Source organism: Arachis ipaensis, chromosome B08, assembly GCF_000816755.2.
Source record: "Arachis ipaensis cultivar K30076 chromosome B08, Araip1.1, whole genome shotgun sequence".
Lineage (NCBI taxonomy): Eukaryota > Viridiplantae > Streptophyta > Magnoliopsida > Fabales > Fabaceae > Arachis > Arachis ipaensis.
The window spans coordinates 99,146,505-99,162,198 of record NC_029792.2 but is presented as its reverse complement, the minus strand read 5'-3'; the positions used below and the strand labels follow the sequence as shown (position 1 = coordinate 99,162,198).

Sequence of the window (15,694 nt, the reverse complement as noted above, 5' to 3'; positions counted from 1 at the left end):
TAGAATAGGTAGCCTTAGCTCTCAATTACTTGCCAAGAGATTTTCTTGCATTTGAAGTTTACTTTCCTTGCAATTACTTGCTTTGACTTTTATTGCTTTGATGTTTAATTTCTTGCATGTTTAGTTTTCACACTCTTGGTTGAGAAATTGGATGTTTGGGTGGAATTGAGTTGTGGATGTCCATTCCGCATTGTGTGAGAATAGTTAATTGGTTTGGTTTCCATTGACGCTAGTCTTTCACTAAGTAATAAGTGAGTTGACTAGGACTTATGAATTGTGATCAATTACACTCTTTTGACTAATTCTCAAGGAGGATTGACTAATTTAGATTGATTCCACACAATTGTCATGTTTGTGGTCCATAACTAGGATAGGAAACCTAGATTACCCACTTCTTGCCAAGAGCCCCTTTAATTGCTTTCTTTTCAATTCCATGCATGCTTGTTTTAATTTCTTGCCATTTACATTACTTGCTCTCTTGCTTTTCCAATTCCCTATGCTCTCTCATAGCCAATAATTGTACACTTCATTGCAACTCCTAGGGAAGACGATCCGGGAGTTAAATACTCTCGGTTAATATATTTGGTTTGAATTGTGATAACATTTGATTGATGACCAATTTGTTGGGTTAGGACTATACTTACAACGCCAATTCCATTTTTGCTAATCGAATTCCTAGCCTATGCGAATTGGCTTATCGTCATCATCCGATGAAGGTGGTGGTGGAAGAGAGGGTTCATTGTTTGAGGAAAAGGTATTGTAGTTGGAAGGTGGTTCATATTGGTGAAAGTCTTGAGGTGGTGTGTATGGAAATTGTGGTTCTTGGGAGTATTGGTGTTGAAATGGTAATGGCTCTAGGTATAGTTCATATGGTGGTTGGTACGGTGGATATGGGTTAGGGTCATATGGGGGTGTTTGGTGGTATGGGGCTTGTGAATGAGGTTGTTGGGGACTATGTTGAGGGAAAGGGTCATATGTATGTGGTGGTTGTGGTTGACAATCACAATAAGGGTCATCACACACATTAGATTGGTATGCATCAAGAGTTAGATTGTACCCATAAGAAACCGGAGGAGGTTGTTGCCAAGAAGGTTGTCCATAAGCTTGGAGCTCCTCCCACCTTTGATCTCCAAATCCTTGATGAAAATCCTCATTAAAGCTTCCATTTTCTAAAACATAGTTTGAACCACACTCATAGCCAAAGTGATGAGAATTCATGGTGACAAGAAAAAACAAAAACAAAAACTAACAAGAATTAAAGAAAGCAAAGTCCTACAACTAGCAACAACTAACAAAGAAGTAAAAGGCAAACATACTCACAATATATATATATATATATACAATAGCCAATAACATAGCACCATTGCAATTCCCCGGCAACGGCGCCATTTTGATGTTTGGATTATTGTATGGTTTAGAATTTGACAATTAAATTCTCGTTGCAAGTATAGTTCTAAACCAACAAACAATCCTCACATGCAAAAATTTGGTTGTCACAAGTACAAACCCTAATGAAAATTAACCGAAGTATTCAAACCTCGGATCGTCTCACAAGGAATTGCAATGAAGTGGTCAATTATTGGCTATGAAAATGCATGGGGGATTTGAATTGATAAAAGGACAAGAAAATAAATGGCAAGAAAGGTAAAGCAAACAATTAAAGAGAGCAAGTAATAAAGAGAGACATTCATGGCAAGGGTTGAGATCATAGGCTTTCTATCCTAGTCACTAATAGCAATGATTAACAAGAATTTATCTTATTTTGTCATCTCTAGCAATGGAAGAAGGTACAATATTATCTTCACATTGAGAGAACGTCAAACAAGACTAGCTAATCTCAATCCAAAATGAGTTGGGTATTCATAACTCAAGATTGCCTAATTCCTCTTTTTAAGCCAAGAATGCTCAAAATCTACTCTAACATCCTTCCAGACATTTTGTCAAACACTTGGAAGGCATAAAAGGGAAGCATATTAAATTGCAAGGAAGCATAAAAGCTAACAACTACCAATTGCAAGGAAATTAATAACAACAACTCAAATTATCAATAAAAGAACATCAAAAATCAATTGCGTTAAAAGAGATCCAAATCCAACATGAGTTCATTAACATAAAAGAGGCATAAATGAGAAATTAACATGAAAACTAAGAGAATCAAACTACTAGAGCATGAAAATGTAAAGAAAACAAAATGAGAACAATAAATTGAACCTAGATTTAAGATGGAAATAAGCCTAAGAACCCTAATTCTAGAGAGAAGAGGGAGCTTCTTTCTCTAGAAACTAAACTACATGATGCCAAGCTACAACTAATTGCTCCCCCTTTGCTTAATCTTTAATTCTGCATGAAATACCCTCAGAAATGAGTTGGATTTGGGCCTGGGCAGCTCAGAAATCGCCCCCAGCGATTTCACTTTAAGTGGGTCACGTGCCGAGCGTCACGCGTACGCGTGGATGACACGTGCGCATCGCTGGCCAAAACCTCTACTCACGCGTACGCGTGGGCGACGCGTGCACGTGGCTTGCAAATCTTCAATGCACGCGTACGCGTGGATGACGCGTGCGCGTGGCCCTCAATTCTCCAATTGCTCATTTATTCATGGATTCTCCACCTTGCATGCTTTCCTCTTCACTTCTTCCATCTGATACTTACCTTATGAACCTGAAATCACTCAACAAACACATCAAGGCATCGAATGGAATTAAAGTGAATTAAAATCACCAATTTTTGGGCCTAAAAAGCATGTTTTTACATTTAAGTACAATTTAAGGGAGAATTACAAAACCATGCTTTTTCATTGAATAAATGTGAGAAAAGGTGATAAAATCCCCTAAATTAAGCACAAGATAAACCATAAAATTGGGGTTTATCAGAAACACATGGTGTCTGGTTCAAGACGTGAACAACGGTGCTTAAAGCTTCACCCCAAAAGGATTTTGCCAATCCAGACTGTGACAATAAGCACCTAACTCTTTCAATCAATCTTCTGTTTATCCTTTCAGCCAAGCCATTCAACTGAGGAGTCTTTGGAGGAGTCTTCTGATGTCTTACACCATGCTCTTTACAATAAGCATCAAATGGACCCAAGTACTCACCACCATTGTCAGTACGAATGCATTTCAACTTCTTTCCAGATTCTCTTTCAACAAAAGCTTGAAATTGCTTGAATACATTCAAAACTTGATCTTTGGTCTTCTGAGTGTAAACCCATAATTTCCTAGAACGATCATCAATAAAGGTTACAAAATAGATAGACCCTCCATGTGTTCTTGTCTTCATCGGCCCACAAACATCAGAATACACCAAATCAAGTATCTCTGGCTTCCTTGAAGGTGAATGACTCTTGAAAGAAACCCTATTTTGTTTCCCAGCAAAGCAATGGTTGCACGTTTGCAAAGCAACCTTGCAACCAGATAAAAGATTTCTCTTGGATAACATATTCATGCCTTTCTCACTCATATGACATAATCTCTTATGCCATAAATCAGTTCCATCAACAAACTCAGCAGCATTAACAACATCTTTCATAATCTTTGCTTGAGTTAAATAAAGAGTAGAGTGTCATGTACCTCTAGCAACAATCATGGAACCCTTAGTGAGCTTTCAACTATCACGAGAAAATGAGCTATCCAAGTCTTCATCACACAACTTACCAACAGAAAGTAAGTTCAACCGAATATCTAGAACATGCTTCACACGCTTCAAAGTCAACTTGGTACCATTGGAGGTTTCTAAGCAAACTTTTTCAACACCGGCACATTTTGCAACACCTTGATGAGTCATTTTCACATCACCAAAATCACCAGGAGTATAAGACGTAAACAGATCCCTCCTAGATGTAACATGAATAGAAGCACCACTATCAATCACCCAACTAGTGTTGTTATCAACAAGGTTAATAGATTCAAACTCCTCAACAAGAAAAAAATCATCATGAGTTACATTAACCTTGTCTTCATTGCTACCATCATCTTTATTTTTGCTCTTGTCTTTACTTGCCTTAGCTTTCTCCTTCTTTAGCTGCCAATAAAATTTCTTCACATGTCCCTTTTGACCACAATGATGACACTCAATATTTTTATACTTTTCTCGAGACTTGCTTCTGCTTTGATCTCTATTTTTAGGACATCGACTTTTGTTTCTCCCCTAGACTCAAAAACAAGAATATCTGAATGTGTAGTCGATGTATCTTGTGACTTTCTTCTCATTTCTTCATTCAAAACACTGCTCTTGGCAAGATTCATAGAGATTATACCATCAGGAACAGAATTGGACAATGACATTTTGAGAATTTTCCATGAGTCTGGTAAGGAGCCAAGAAGTAACAACATCAAACTTGATACCCATGGAAGATAACTAATTCATTATTCCTTGGAAGTTATTCAAGTGATCTGTCATTGATGTCCCATCTGTATATTTCAAAGCCAACAACTGCTTGATCAAAAACATCTTGTTATTCCCAGTTTTCTGAGCATTGAACTGTTCAAGTTTAATCCAAAGGGTCCGAGCATGTGTCTCTCCAATAATATGGTTCAACACATTATCGTCAACCCACTGCCTAATATATCCACAAACTTGTCTATGCAACAAAGTCCAATCATCATCAGATTTATTATTAGGCGTCCCTGTACCAAAAATTGGTTGATGAAAATTTTTGACATAAAGCAAATATTTCATCTTTAACTTTCACAAATCATAATTAGGACCATTAAGAGTGATCCTCCTACTAGTATTAGTATTAGCCTCCATTGTTCATAGAATCACAAGCCCAGAAAAATACCAACAAGCTCTGATGCTAGTATGAAAGAGCCTAGCAGCGGAAACAACACAAATATCCAACACAAGAACAATATGAAAGCATTCACAATACAATATGGTAACAACTATAACAAGCAAATATAGCAAGGCAATAACAAGAACACACCGAGATTTCAACGTGGAAAACCCCTCAATGTGAGAGGTAAAAATCACGAGTCGTCCAGACCAATGAAATAGCTCCACTATAATCAAATGAGGTACAAGAGAGTCTCAAAAAAAGCATAGAAATGTGCATATAACCAGCCAAAATATCAAAGCACCAAAACTTACAAATGAGAAGCAAGAAGATGAAAAATACCCAAAAAATAGAGCTACTGTCCAAAGCCTATTTCTCTCTCTTCAGACTTCCAATTAAAATCTCCACCATTCAGAATGAAGAATAAGATGAGAATAATCTTTAGTCCAAATTTCATGTTGATCCAACGGTGAAAGAATGAGAAACTGCTAAAAGATTACTACTCTGTGTAAAAACGAAAAACCTATTTTCTCTCTTGCGAAGCCAATTTCTCCCACTGCAGACTTCCAATCAACATCTCCACCTTCCAGAATGAAGAACAAGATGAGAGGAATATGCAGTTCAAATTTTAAGTCGATCCAACGGTGAACAAATGAGAAACTGCCATTTGAAATTTATTGCTTTGGATAAAAACGGAAATTCTATTTTCCCTCTTCTCTCTTACTTTGGTGGCTATGCTCTCTACCTCTCAATGACTCCAAAAATTTAATTAGAATTGTGACATAATGGATGCAAAGAGACACCCCAAAATATTGGACTTGGGCCTCACAAAAGAGACAAAAAAATCCAACAGCCATAAGACATCAGAATCGTGCATATCTACAAGGAGAGGAACACTTATGCAGATTTACTAGCCAAATGATCTCTTAACCTTCACAAAGGGATCACCTACCTTTTGGTGCCGCCAGCCTTCTTGTTTCATGCCCTCTTAGGGAACATCATGGGAACAAAGCTCCCTAGAGCTATTCCAATGTAATTTTCCTTTGTCTTGGGCCTTCGGCCCCATCCAATAAAAAAAAAAACAGTAAAAAATACTCAACATCTTTAAGCTGAAAATTTTTGTCTCACGGCAAAAAATACTCATTATCATAAGTATTAATTTCAAATAGTTGTTATTTGTTACAAATATGTATCCAACATCATGCTCATATTGAATAATATGAGATTCTTCAGTTCTACCAAAAAATATTCACACATGCCTACATCTATGTAGGGCAAGCATTTAAATAAAACTCCATCCTCATTCACCCTAAAATCTGCTGTTATTAGGATAATATTCGTTATTAACCATTTGCAAGAATGAGGAGGAAATTTTGGTGAGTTGGTGTGTGTAATTTTGGCTGAGTTGGTTCAACTTATATAGGAAAAAAAATTTAACCATTGATATTTTATTATCATTATAAATGAAAAGGTTTTGACTTTTTTTTTTCGCTATCAATCACAATAAGGTAAGTAGCAACTGTCCATTGCTTGTTTTCAAATAAAATATATAAAATGATTGTTTATCATGTTTACCATATAAACAAGATATGTAAGTAAAAAAGAAAAATCACTAGAAAAGTCACAAAAAAGAAAAACAAGATACGTGTAAATTTTGTCCAGACGCTATGCAAACTTGAGAACAAATCAAATACAAAAATATGAAAAAAAAATTTTAAAGTGACAATGTTAATAAAATGGAAAAATGATACTTTAATTATCTTTAAATTTGTAATATTTATTATGTGTAAGTTTTATTATCTTAATTCAATGGTAATTAATAGTGTATTTTTTTTTTCTAAAGTGACAATACAATTTTAGAAGATCCAAATCCCAAAAATATATATATATATAATTCATACATCATTAAATAGGGCAATTCACGTTAATAAGTCGAGAGAGGAAGAAATTTACACAAATCCGCTGAACTAAAATCTGCTTCATGAATCAACCAAATTACGTTTATATGTAGTTCGAATCAACTAAATTCGAACTACATTTACACATAATTCGAATGATGTTGATTCGAATTATACTCAAACGCACACACACCTACTAATTCGAATCAACCTGATTCGAATTACACTCACACACGCTGCACATAGTAATTCGAATTGGCCATATTCAAATTACTCATCATTTAATTCTGACAATTCTTTTATTAAAAAATTAATAATTGATTAAAAAAATTAATAATTTAAAAATTAAAAAAATATATATTTTATTTCATGCATTAAAAAAAAGCTAACAAAATATTTAATTACGAGACTTCTTTAAAATATTAATGAGCTATCAATTCGAATTTCATACAATACTCTTTTGCCCATTTATAATAGCTCATGAATATTTTTTATAAATTTTTTTAATAGATTTATTTAAATTATACCACAAAAAAATATTTTATTCTATACAAAATAATTTTAAAAAATGGCTTAAAATATGTTAGGAGTACTATAAAAATTTGTAATGTCCTAATAACTTAGGACATTAAAGAAATACTCTACATAGTCAATAATAATTTAAAAATTAAAAAAAAATTAGTTATAACCAGTATTTACCTAAATTACTAGAATATTACAAACTTTTATAGTACTCCTAACATTTTTTAAGTCTTTTTTTTAAAAATTATTTTGCATAGAAAATGGCTTAAAATGCCCTTTATTTTATGCAGAACAATTTAAATTAAATGACTTAAAAAATGTTAGGAGTACTATAAAAGTTTGTAATATTCTAGTAATTTAAGTAAATACTAGTTATAACTATGTTTTTTTTTTTAAATTTCGAAATTATTATTGACTATGTAGAGTATTTCTTTAATGTCCTAAATTATTAGGACATTACAAATTTTTATAGTACTCCTAACATCTTTTAAGCCACTTTTTAAAATTATTTTGTATAGAACAAAGGGCATTTTAAGCCATTTTCTATGCAAAATAATTTAAAAAAAAAGTTTAAAAAATATTAGAAGTACTATAAAAGTTTGTAATATTCTAGTAATTTAGGTAAATACTTGTTATAACTATTTTTTTTAATTTTTAAATTATTATTAACTATATAGAGTATTTCTTTAATGTCCTAAGTTATTAGGACATTACAAATTTTTATAGTACTCCTAACATATTTTAAGCCATTTTTTAAAATTATTATAATTCGAATCTGGCCAATTCAAATTACTATGTGCAGCATGTGTGAGTGTAATTCGAATCAGCTTGATTCGAATTAGTGGGTGTGTGCCTTTGAATATAATTCGAATCAACATCATTCGAATTATGTATAAATGTAGTTCAAATTTAGCTGATTTAAACTATATATAAACATAATTTGGTTGATTCATGAACCAGATTTTGATTTGGCAGATTTGTGTAAATTTCTTCTTCCCTTGGCTTATCAATGTGAATTGCCCTCGTTAAATATGATTTATTTAAAAAAGTATATTTATTTATGAGGAAAAAAACAGACCATGGAAACAGAATTCAGTATGGCCCAGAATAACGTCAATATTGAGGTAACCAATAAACCGAAGCTGAAGCCAGAAAACGAAAATGGAAACGGAAACGGTAGCCACCACATAACTTGTAATCGGAAACTGTAATCATCTTCTTCAAGGGGAGAGAGAGATCGAGTTTAATGGAGCTACTGCGGTTGCACCTGCACCCTGCTCGTGATGTCCCCGTTCACTCTTGTCTCTCCAACTCCACCTCCGCCTCCTCTCTTCTCCCCACCTACCACCTACTCTCCCTCCGCCGCCGCCGTTTGCCGCGTCCGGCGGCATGCTCGGCCGACGTTGACGCCGCCCTGCCTCTTCCGTCGATAGCGGTGCCGGAGCACGCCGGCGGGAAGATGGTGGTGGAACTCATCGGAGCATTCAACGAGCTGACGGAAAGGATGAACGTGCTGTCAACGAGCTCATCTCGTGTGCTGTTCAAGTCCCTGAAACTCTCCATTCCAATCTTGCAAAATTGCCCTCTTTCCCCTGATGGCCGTTCCCCTCTCTCCAAAGCCTTATCCGTTGCCTTCGTCCTCGCCGATCTCCAGGTAAACAAAATTAAATCGATATAGTGATTGAGTTTCTTTGTTTTGGACTTAGCAATATTCTCGAAGGAATGCTGAGGTGAACTTGTTTATGCTACTTTTGACAAAATTGGTACATTCAAAATCTAGTTTGTCTGTATATATATTATAGTTGGATACACTGATTTTGAAATTTGTTTTGGCAATTTTACATATCAGTGCATTTATTTCCCTTTTAGCCGAGTTGTGACTACTTATGTTTTTGAGCAATCTGTTATATCGTTGCCGTTTTTATTGTCTCTTTATAGTTAATGTGAATACAGATGGATGCTGAGGTTATCTCTGCCGGGATTTTGAGAGAGGTCTTCGAGGCGGGTGAAGTGACTATACATGAAATCCGCAACCAAATCGGTACTGGCACTGCGCACCTGCTGCATGAGAGTTTGCGTTTGAAGAACATCCCATACAGAGTTGATGTTCTGGATGATGATAATGCTGCTGCGTTGAGGAAGTTCTGCTTGATTTACTATGACATTAGGGCCCTGATTTTGGACTTGGCTCTGAAGCTTGACATGATGAGGCATCTCGATTATCTACCAAGATATAAGCAGCAGATCCTTTCTCTGGAGGTTATGAAAATATATGCTCCTCTTGCTCATGCTGTGGGAACTAATCACTTATCACTTGAGTTGGAAGATCTCTCATTTCAGTACCTATTTCCTTATTCTTATCTGTATGTTGATACCTGGTTGCAAAGTCATGAAACAGGGGGTAGATCAATTATTGATATATATAGGGAAGAGCTATTCCAAGCGCTAAAAGCCGATACCTTGCTCACAGCCCTGGTTGATGATATATCAGTTGAAGGTCGGTATAAAAGTCGTTACAGTACGATGAAGAAGCTCTTGAAGGATGGTCGAAAGCCAGAAGATGTAAATGACGTGCTTGGCCTGCGAGTGATATTAAATCCAAAGCCTGGAGCTGGATATAGTGCATCGGAAGCTGGTGAGAGGGCATGCTACAGAGCTCATCAAATCATCCAATCTATGTGGAAAGAAATTCCTCATCGGACAAAAGATTATATTGCCAGCCCCAAACCAAATGGATATAAAAGCTTACATATGGCGGTAGATGCAAGTGACAATGGTAGGACCAGACCATTGATGGAAATACAGATCAGAACAACTCAGATGGACAGGTTAGCTGTTGGCGGAACGGCATCACATTCATTATATAAGGCAGGCCTTACTGATCCGGTGGAGGTCGGTGTCTTTTGCACGTCTAATAATTAAATATGTAACTTTGCATGGATTCTTTAAACTTAAATGACTTATTTTACTTAGTAAAAGAATTTACTTCCAATATTACTGTGAGAACTATTTGGGAACTTATGTAAGTTATTTGTTGGTGCTTAGGCAAGGCGTCTGAAGACAATCATGCTAGCTGCAGCTGAGCTGGCAGCTCTGCGACTTAAAGATCTTCCAAACACAAACCATAAGGGGATTGAGATTGACCAGAGGGATAGAGTGTTTCGGCTTCTTGATAAGAATGGAGATGGTAAAATTAGCATAGAGGAACTTACAGAGGTAATAGAAGAGCTCGGTGCACCAGGAGAAGATGCCCGAGAGATGATGCATCTCCTTGATTCAAACAGTGATGGCTCCCTGAGCTCTGATGAATTCCATATGTTCCAAAAGCAGGTGATTTCATACTCTTTCATGAATAGGGAAATCTTTGATTATTCTATGTTATTCTTTGCATCTTCGTGCCCTTTTCAGAAAATTGTGACAATTATACTAATTGGTGAATAGATAATTTGTGAGTAGATATTTCTTTCTACGTAAATACCATTTTCTGGTTTGTTGCCATAAAGCTAGCTGATTCTCCTCTCTTGTCAATTGTAACCTTTTTATCTTTTGGTTAATTTGATTTTGCAGGTTGAGTTGGTGCGTTGTTTAGAGGCTAGAGATGATCAATACAAGAAATTGTTGAATGATAAGCTTCATATGGCAGATGACAGTGGTTTGATTCAGGTATATAGTAAGGAGTTTGGAAACAGGCTTGCCAGTTAGTGCTGCATCCAATTGATATGAACAAAACTTTATGATATTATTATGAAAGGTTACCCACCATGACCTCTCTTACACAAATCCAACAACCAATATTATAATAACAACAACCAATCGTCCTCGTCATCGTCGTCAGCTTAAGCAAGCCCCAGATAACTGATATAATTGCCATGTAAATAAGTTTTATTTTTTTTGGTATTGCCATGTAAATAAGTTACTAACGGTTGCAGGCAAGATGAGCCTAAATGAGCAGTTTTTCTCGGCAACCTTAGGGCTGTCAAAATGGGTCGAGCCCGTTGGATAGGCCTGTTTAACCACTTAAATAAACGGATTTTGGCTACCAAAATAGGTCTGCAAAGATGAGACGTTTAGCCTTAATAAGAAAGAAGGGTTTAGGAAAAAGAAAGAGGTGGTCAACGGAGGTCAGGTGCTTGTCCGACGGCAGTTGGTGGTGGTATGACGTTGGTTCGGTGGCAGCCGATGGTGGTAAAATGGTGATAATTGGTGGTGATGAAAAATTGTGTTGTAAATAAATAACAAAAATAAAAAATCAAATTATTATATTAAATTTTAAATCAAACCATTTTCTATATCCTAAATATAATAATTCATTCCAATCCAATTCATATCAATTTATTTCAAATCAAATAAAATAAATTCTAAAAATATTTTGTTCTGAACCCACCTGTTATGACGGGTAACCGGAGATTAGTGGGTTGAAATTGTTGGGTTGGCCCAATCATCTGAGGAGGGAAGCCTTCGAGCGGGTTTGCGTCTTTGGGGCCTCTGTCCGACTTGTGAGTATGAGTGAATGGGGGGTGGTACTTGCAAAGACACTCCGATGTCTAAGTCAGCAAAGGTGTGAGCAGGTCTAGAAAGTATTGGGACTTAGAGATACCTGAGAGGTGTCAGTGTATTTATAGTGGTAAACCAATAACCACCGTTGAGGTAGCTCCACCTTTTAAGGTAGATAACTGTCCATTTATCTTAGGGAAGTTGAGATATGGCTCCTGGAAGTGGGTTGAGAGATTTTAGGGGCAGTTACTCATTTGAATGAGTGTCTATCTGCCAGCTGATCTTCGTCCCTGACTTCTTTAAAGCAAGTCGTATCAAGAACCGACTTCTCAGGGGAAGGTCGGTGGCAAGCGAGGCTCAATTCTGTGGGTTGGGCCTTTCGTTTGGACCTGGGCCTTAGCGTTGGGCCAGGGTATGAACAGTGCTTCTACTCGAGCCCAATTTCTTTTAAGAGTTGGGGTCAAGTATTTAAGTCGGGACCGTAGCCGACCTGATAAGGAACCGACGTGATGTTTCAGAACCGACGTGTTTTAAAAAATTCTCAACAGTCGCGTCTAATCAAACGTTGCGTCCGTTAGGGATTTGTATATTCATACGCGGGGATCAGTTACATTGGGAACAGTGCCCCTCTTTAAATGACGGCTTCCGTTTTTACCAATATGCCCCAACGTTTTTATAAATACTTTCCCTCTCTTTCCTTGCTTCGTTTCTGAAAACTTTCACACTTCCTCTGCTTTGTTCGGAAGAAGCTCTTGTTCGAAGAAATTCATCTTTCTCTGCCCCTATCCTTTTTTCAAGCAAAGGTTAGTTTTTTCTCTACTCTCTTTTTACAAAGTGCTTTTGTTTGCCTGTTTTTATTTTAGAGAGGAGGGTTGGCTTGTAGGGTTCTAGTGACTCTGTTTTGTTTGATTTCAGGCCCCTTAGAGACCCTATTTTTTATCCTTTTTCTTTTTCCTTTGTAGGTTTCTCTAACCCTTTCTAGGAAAAAATGTCTTCTATAGAAACCCTTGCTCAATGGGTGGATGTCACGGTTCTGGGGGAAGAACCTTTTGTTGATACCGACTTCATCACCAACTTTCGCACTCATCATAGGCTCTGTACTTCTGATGAGAATGAGCCGAAATATGAACTGATTGCCCCGGGTCTGGAAGACCGGGTTTGTTTTGAGAGGGCTTCTGAGGCAGCCCATCATTTTTTCTATATGTATGAGAGCATGATTACCCGCCTAGGCATTTTTCTTCCTTTTTCCGATTTTGAGATTGCTGTTTTATGCCATTGCCGTGTTGCTCCTACCCAACTTCACCCTAATTCTTGGGGTTTTCTGAAAATTTACCAATTTATCAGCCATGCTTTAGACTTTTCGACTTCTTTAAATATTTTCTTTTATCTTTTTCACATGACCAAGCCCCTTCAGTGGGAAAAATAATAAGCAGCAGTGGGTGTCTTTTCGGGCCATACAAGGCCGGAGGATTTTTACCCTTTTTGATGAATCCTTCCATGACTTCAAAAATTTCTTTTTCAAAGTTCAAGCTGTAGAGGGTCACTACCCTTTTTTTCTGGATGAAAATTCTTCTCCTCGCTTTCCTCTGTACTGGCTAGAGGCCTCTTCTTGTGAAAAATATAGTTTGGATGATTTGGATGAGGTGGAGGCGGCCATTGTGGGGTTCCTCCGAGAAGTGTGGGGGAGAGCCCCCTACCTGGATACAAAAAAGTTTCTACAGGGGTCTTCGACCTTTATTCAGGCTTAACTAGGTAGCTTTTTGTTGTTTATCATATTTTCCGACTTGTTTTCTCCGACTTGTTTTGCTGACTTTGGCTTCCTAATTGCTTTTACAGAAATGGTGAAGAAGAATTCTAGGGAGTCTTACCAGAGAGTTCAGGAGGCCAAAGTGAGGTCTCGTGCCAGAGTCGGCGGCGCCAGGGTAACTGGTCCTTCTCTTCCTTCCCCTCCCCCTCCTTCTCACAATTTGGGGACCCCTACTCGTCCTATTGTTGTTTCTTCCTCAGCTTCTTCTCAGCCGTCCCCTCCTCCCCGATCTTCCCCTGAGGCAGAAAAGAAGAAGCGCAAGACTTTAGAGTCTGGCTCTTCTTTTGAAGGTGAGGCTAAGGTGGATGCACCTCAGTTTGTTCGAAAGCATATCTATCCTCATACTCGTATAAGTATGGATGATGCTTCTGTTCGAAACCACCTTACTATTCCGGCTCAGGAGAGTATCAGGGCGGCTGGGGTGTGTACAAAGTTCCTTGATATTTTTGAGAAGACTCCCCTCAGCTCTTTAGGTTCAACCTTGAGGGTTGAAGAGCTGGAGGGGAGGCTTCTCTTATATCAAGGGCAGGAGAAGGCGCTGAGGGAGGAGGTCATCAAATTGAAGGAAGAGATGGATGGCCTTCAGGAGAGGGAGAGGAAGTTGCAGGCCCAATGTTCCATGGCTGAGGGCCTGAGGGAGAAGGCGCAGGAGAGTTATTCGAGTTTGTTCGAGGACCTTGTGGAGATGAGGAAGGATCTGATGAGAGCTCGGGAAGCCTATACAGAGTTGGAGGACTCCATTGCTGACGAGGTTGAAGAAGCATGGAGGATCTTTAAAGAACAGGTCGGGGTTCTTGCTCCCGACCTAGATCTCTCTCCTTTGGATCCGGATTAAATTGTGGTCGATGGAGCTATCGTTTCTCCTTCCTCTCCCCGCTATGTCACCGAGTCTGATCTAAAGACTCGGGGGCAGAGGATAATGGAGTCCCCTTCCCGATCAAAAGATGCCCCGAGTTCTTCGAAGGCTCCTGGAACTTCCACTCTGTTTCCTATGGATATTTCTCTTCCTGGCCCTGATGGCGTTCCGACCACTCTCCCTGACTCTGGTGGTGACGTCCTTCCTAGCTGAAAAAATTTGTTGTGGCTATATGGGGGCCCGGCCTGTGGGTCCCCCTCTTTTTTAAACTATTTGTTTTTTTTTATGTGGTGGTGGTGGTCTGCTGACACTTTCTTGGCCTTTTATGGCCGTAAACAAAATATTTAAAAATACCCTTTTTTGGATAAGGATTTAGGTTATCTTTCTTTGTCTTGTTGTGTGCATGCTTTTCTGTTTAGGTTTCGAAAAACCTTTTTTGATCTTTTAGAAAACCTTACTCTTGGCTGACTGTCCCTTCTTCTAAATTTCTCCTAAATTTTTGGGACAGCCTTTGCCTTGGTGCTCATAGGTTTTCTGATCTCTTTTTGGTATTCCTTATACTCAATTTTTTGATTTATTAAGTTCTTATGACTTAGGTTATTTTTGCGATGCATTTCTCTGTTTCTCGGTTTTCCGACTTGTAAGTCAGATAGTTTCTGAGTTTATCACGATCAACTTTTATAACCTCTTTACACCGACTTGTACCTCGTCGTTTCATCCTGACGACCATCTAGGTCGGTTCATGGGATTTTCACGCTTTGTCGAGCTTAGGTCGGTACGTTTCGTAGAAAGAAAGAAAAACGAAAAGGAATTTATAAGAGATATCGGAAAAGACTTTTGTTTATTTGCGAAGGTACTTTGCTGCTACTAAGGGCTTTTTGACTATCTATAATCCCTTAGTCTCTACTGTGATGCCTCGTTAAAAACCCCCCTTCAGAAAAAACCCTTTTCTTTTGGGAAAAAATTATGAAGTTGGGAAAAGAGTACATCAAGGAGTAGAGTTCGCTTTTAACTATAGTACCTTTTCATATTACAAGCATGCCACGACCTTGGTAACTCGGTGTCGTTTAAGTCGGTCACCTTATAATAACCTTTTCCTAAGACCTCACTAATTTTGTATGGTCCTTTCCAATTAGCAGCGAGCTTTCCTTCCCCAGATTTGTTGACTCCAATGTTGTTTCTGATTAAGACTAAGTCGTCTGGGGTGAAACTCCTTCGAACGACTTTTTTGTTGTACCTAGTAGTTATCATTTGCTTCAATGCTGCTTCTCTTATCTGGGCTTGATGCACGAAAAACTTGTCTCACAACAAATTCCCTTCGGCAAGTGTACCGAATTTGTCGT

At 37.8% G+C, this 15,694-nt stretch overlaps 1 protein-coding gene across 1 annotated transcript; it reads left to right on the top strand.

Moving 5' to 3' along the window:
- LOC107613784 (probable GTP diphosphokinase CRSH, chloroplastic) lies at window positions 8,271-11,159 on the top strand. The gene is made up of 4 exons (XM_016315937.2): window positions 8,271-8,848; window positions 9,148-10,086; window positions 10,240-10,524; window positions 10,762-11,159. The coding sequence occupies exons 1-4, from the start codon at window positions 8,441-8,443 to the stop codon at window positions 10,894-10,896; spliced, it is 1,767 nt and encodes a 588-aa protein (XP_016171423.1). The 5' UTR covers window positions 8,271-8,440; the 3' UTR covers window positions 10,897-11,159.

Excerpts from the sequence above, each read along its gene's own strand:
- LOC107613784 (XM_016315937.2), top strand. The coding sequence starts at position 8,441 with ATGGAGCTACTGCGGTTGCACCTGCACCCTGCTCGTGATGTCCCCGTT. Across the intron at positions 8,849-9,147 it reads TCGTCCTCGCCGATCTCCAG|ATGGATGCTGAGGTTATCTC; the intron begins GTAAACAAAATT and ends ATGTGAATACAG. Across the intron at positions 10,525-10,761 it reads TCCATATGTTCCAAAAGCAG|GTTGAGTTGGTGCGTTGTTT; the intron begins GTGATTTCATAC and ends TTGATTTTGCAG.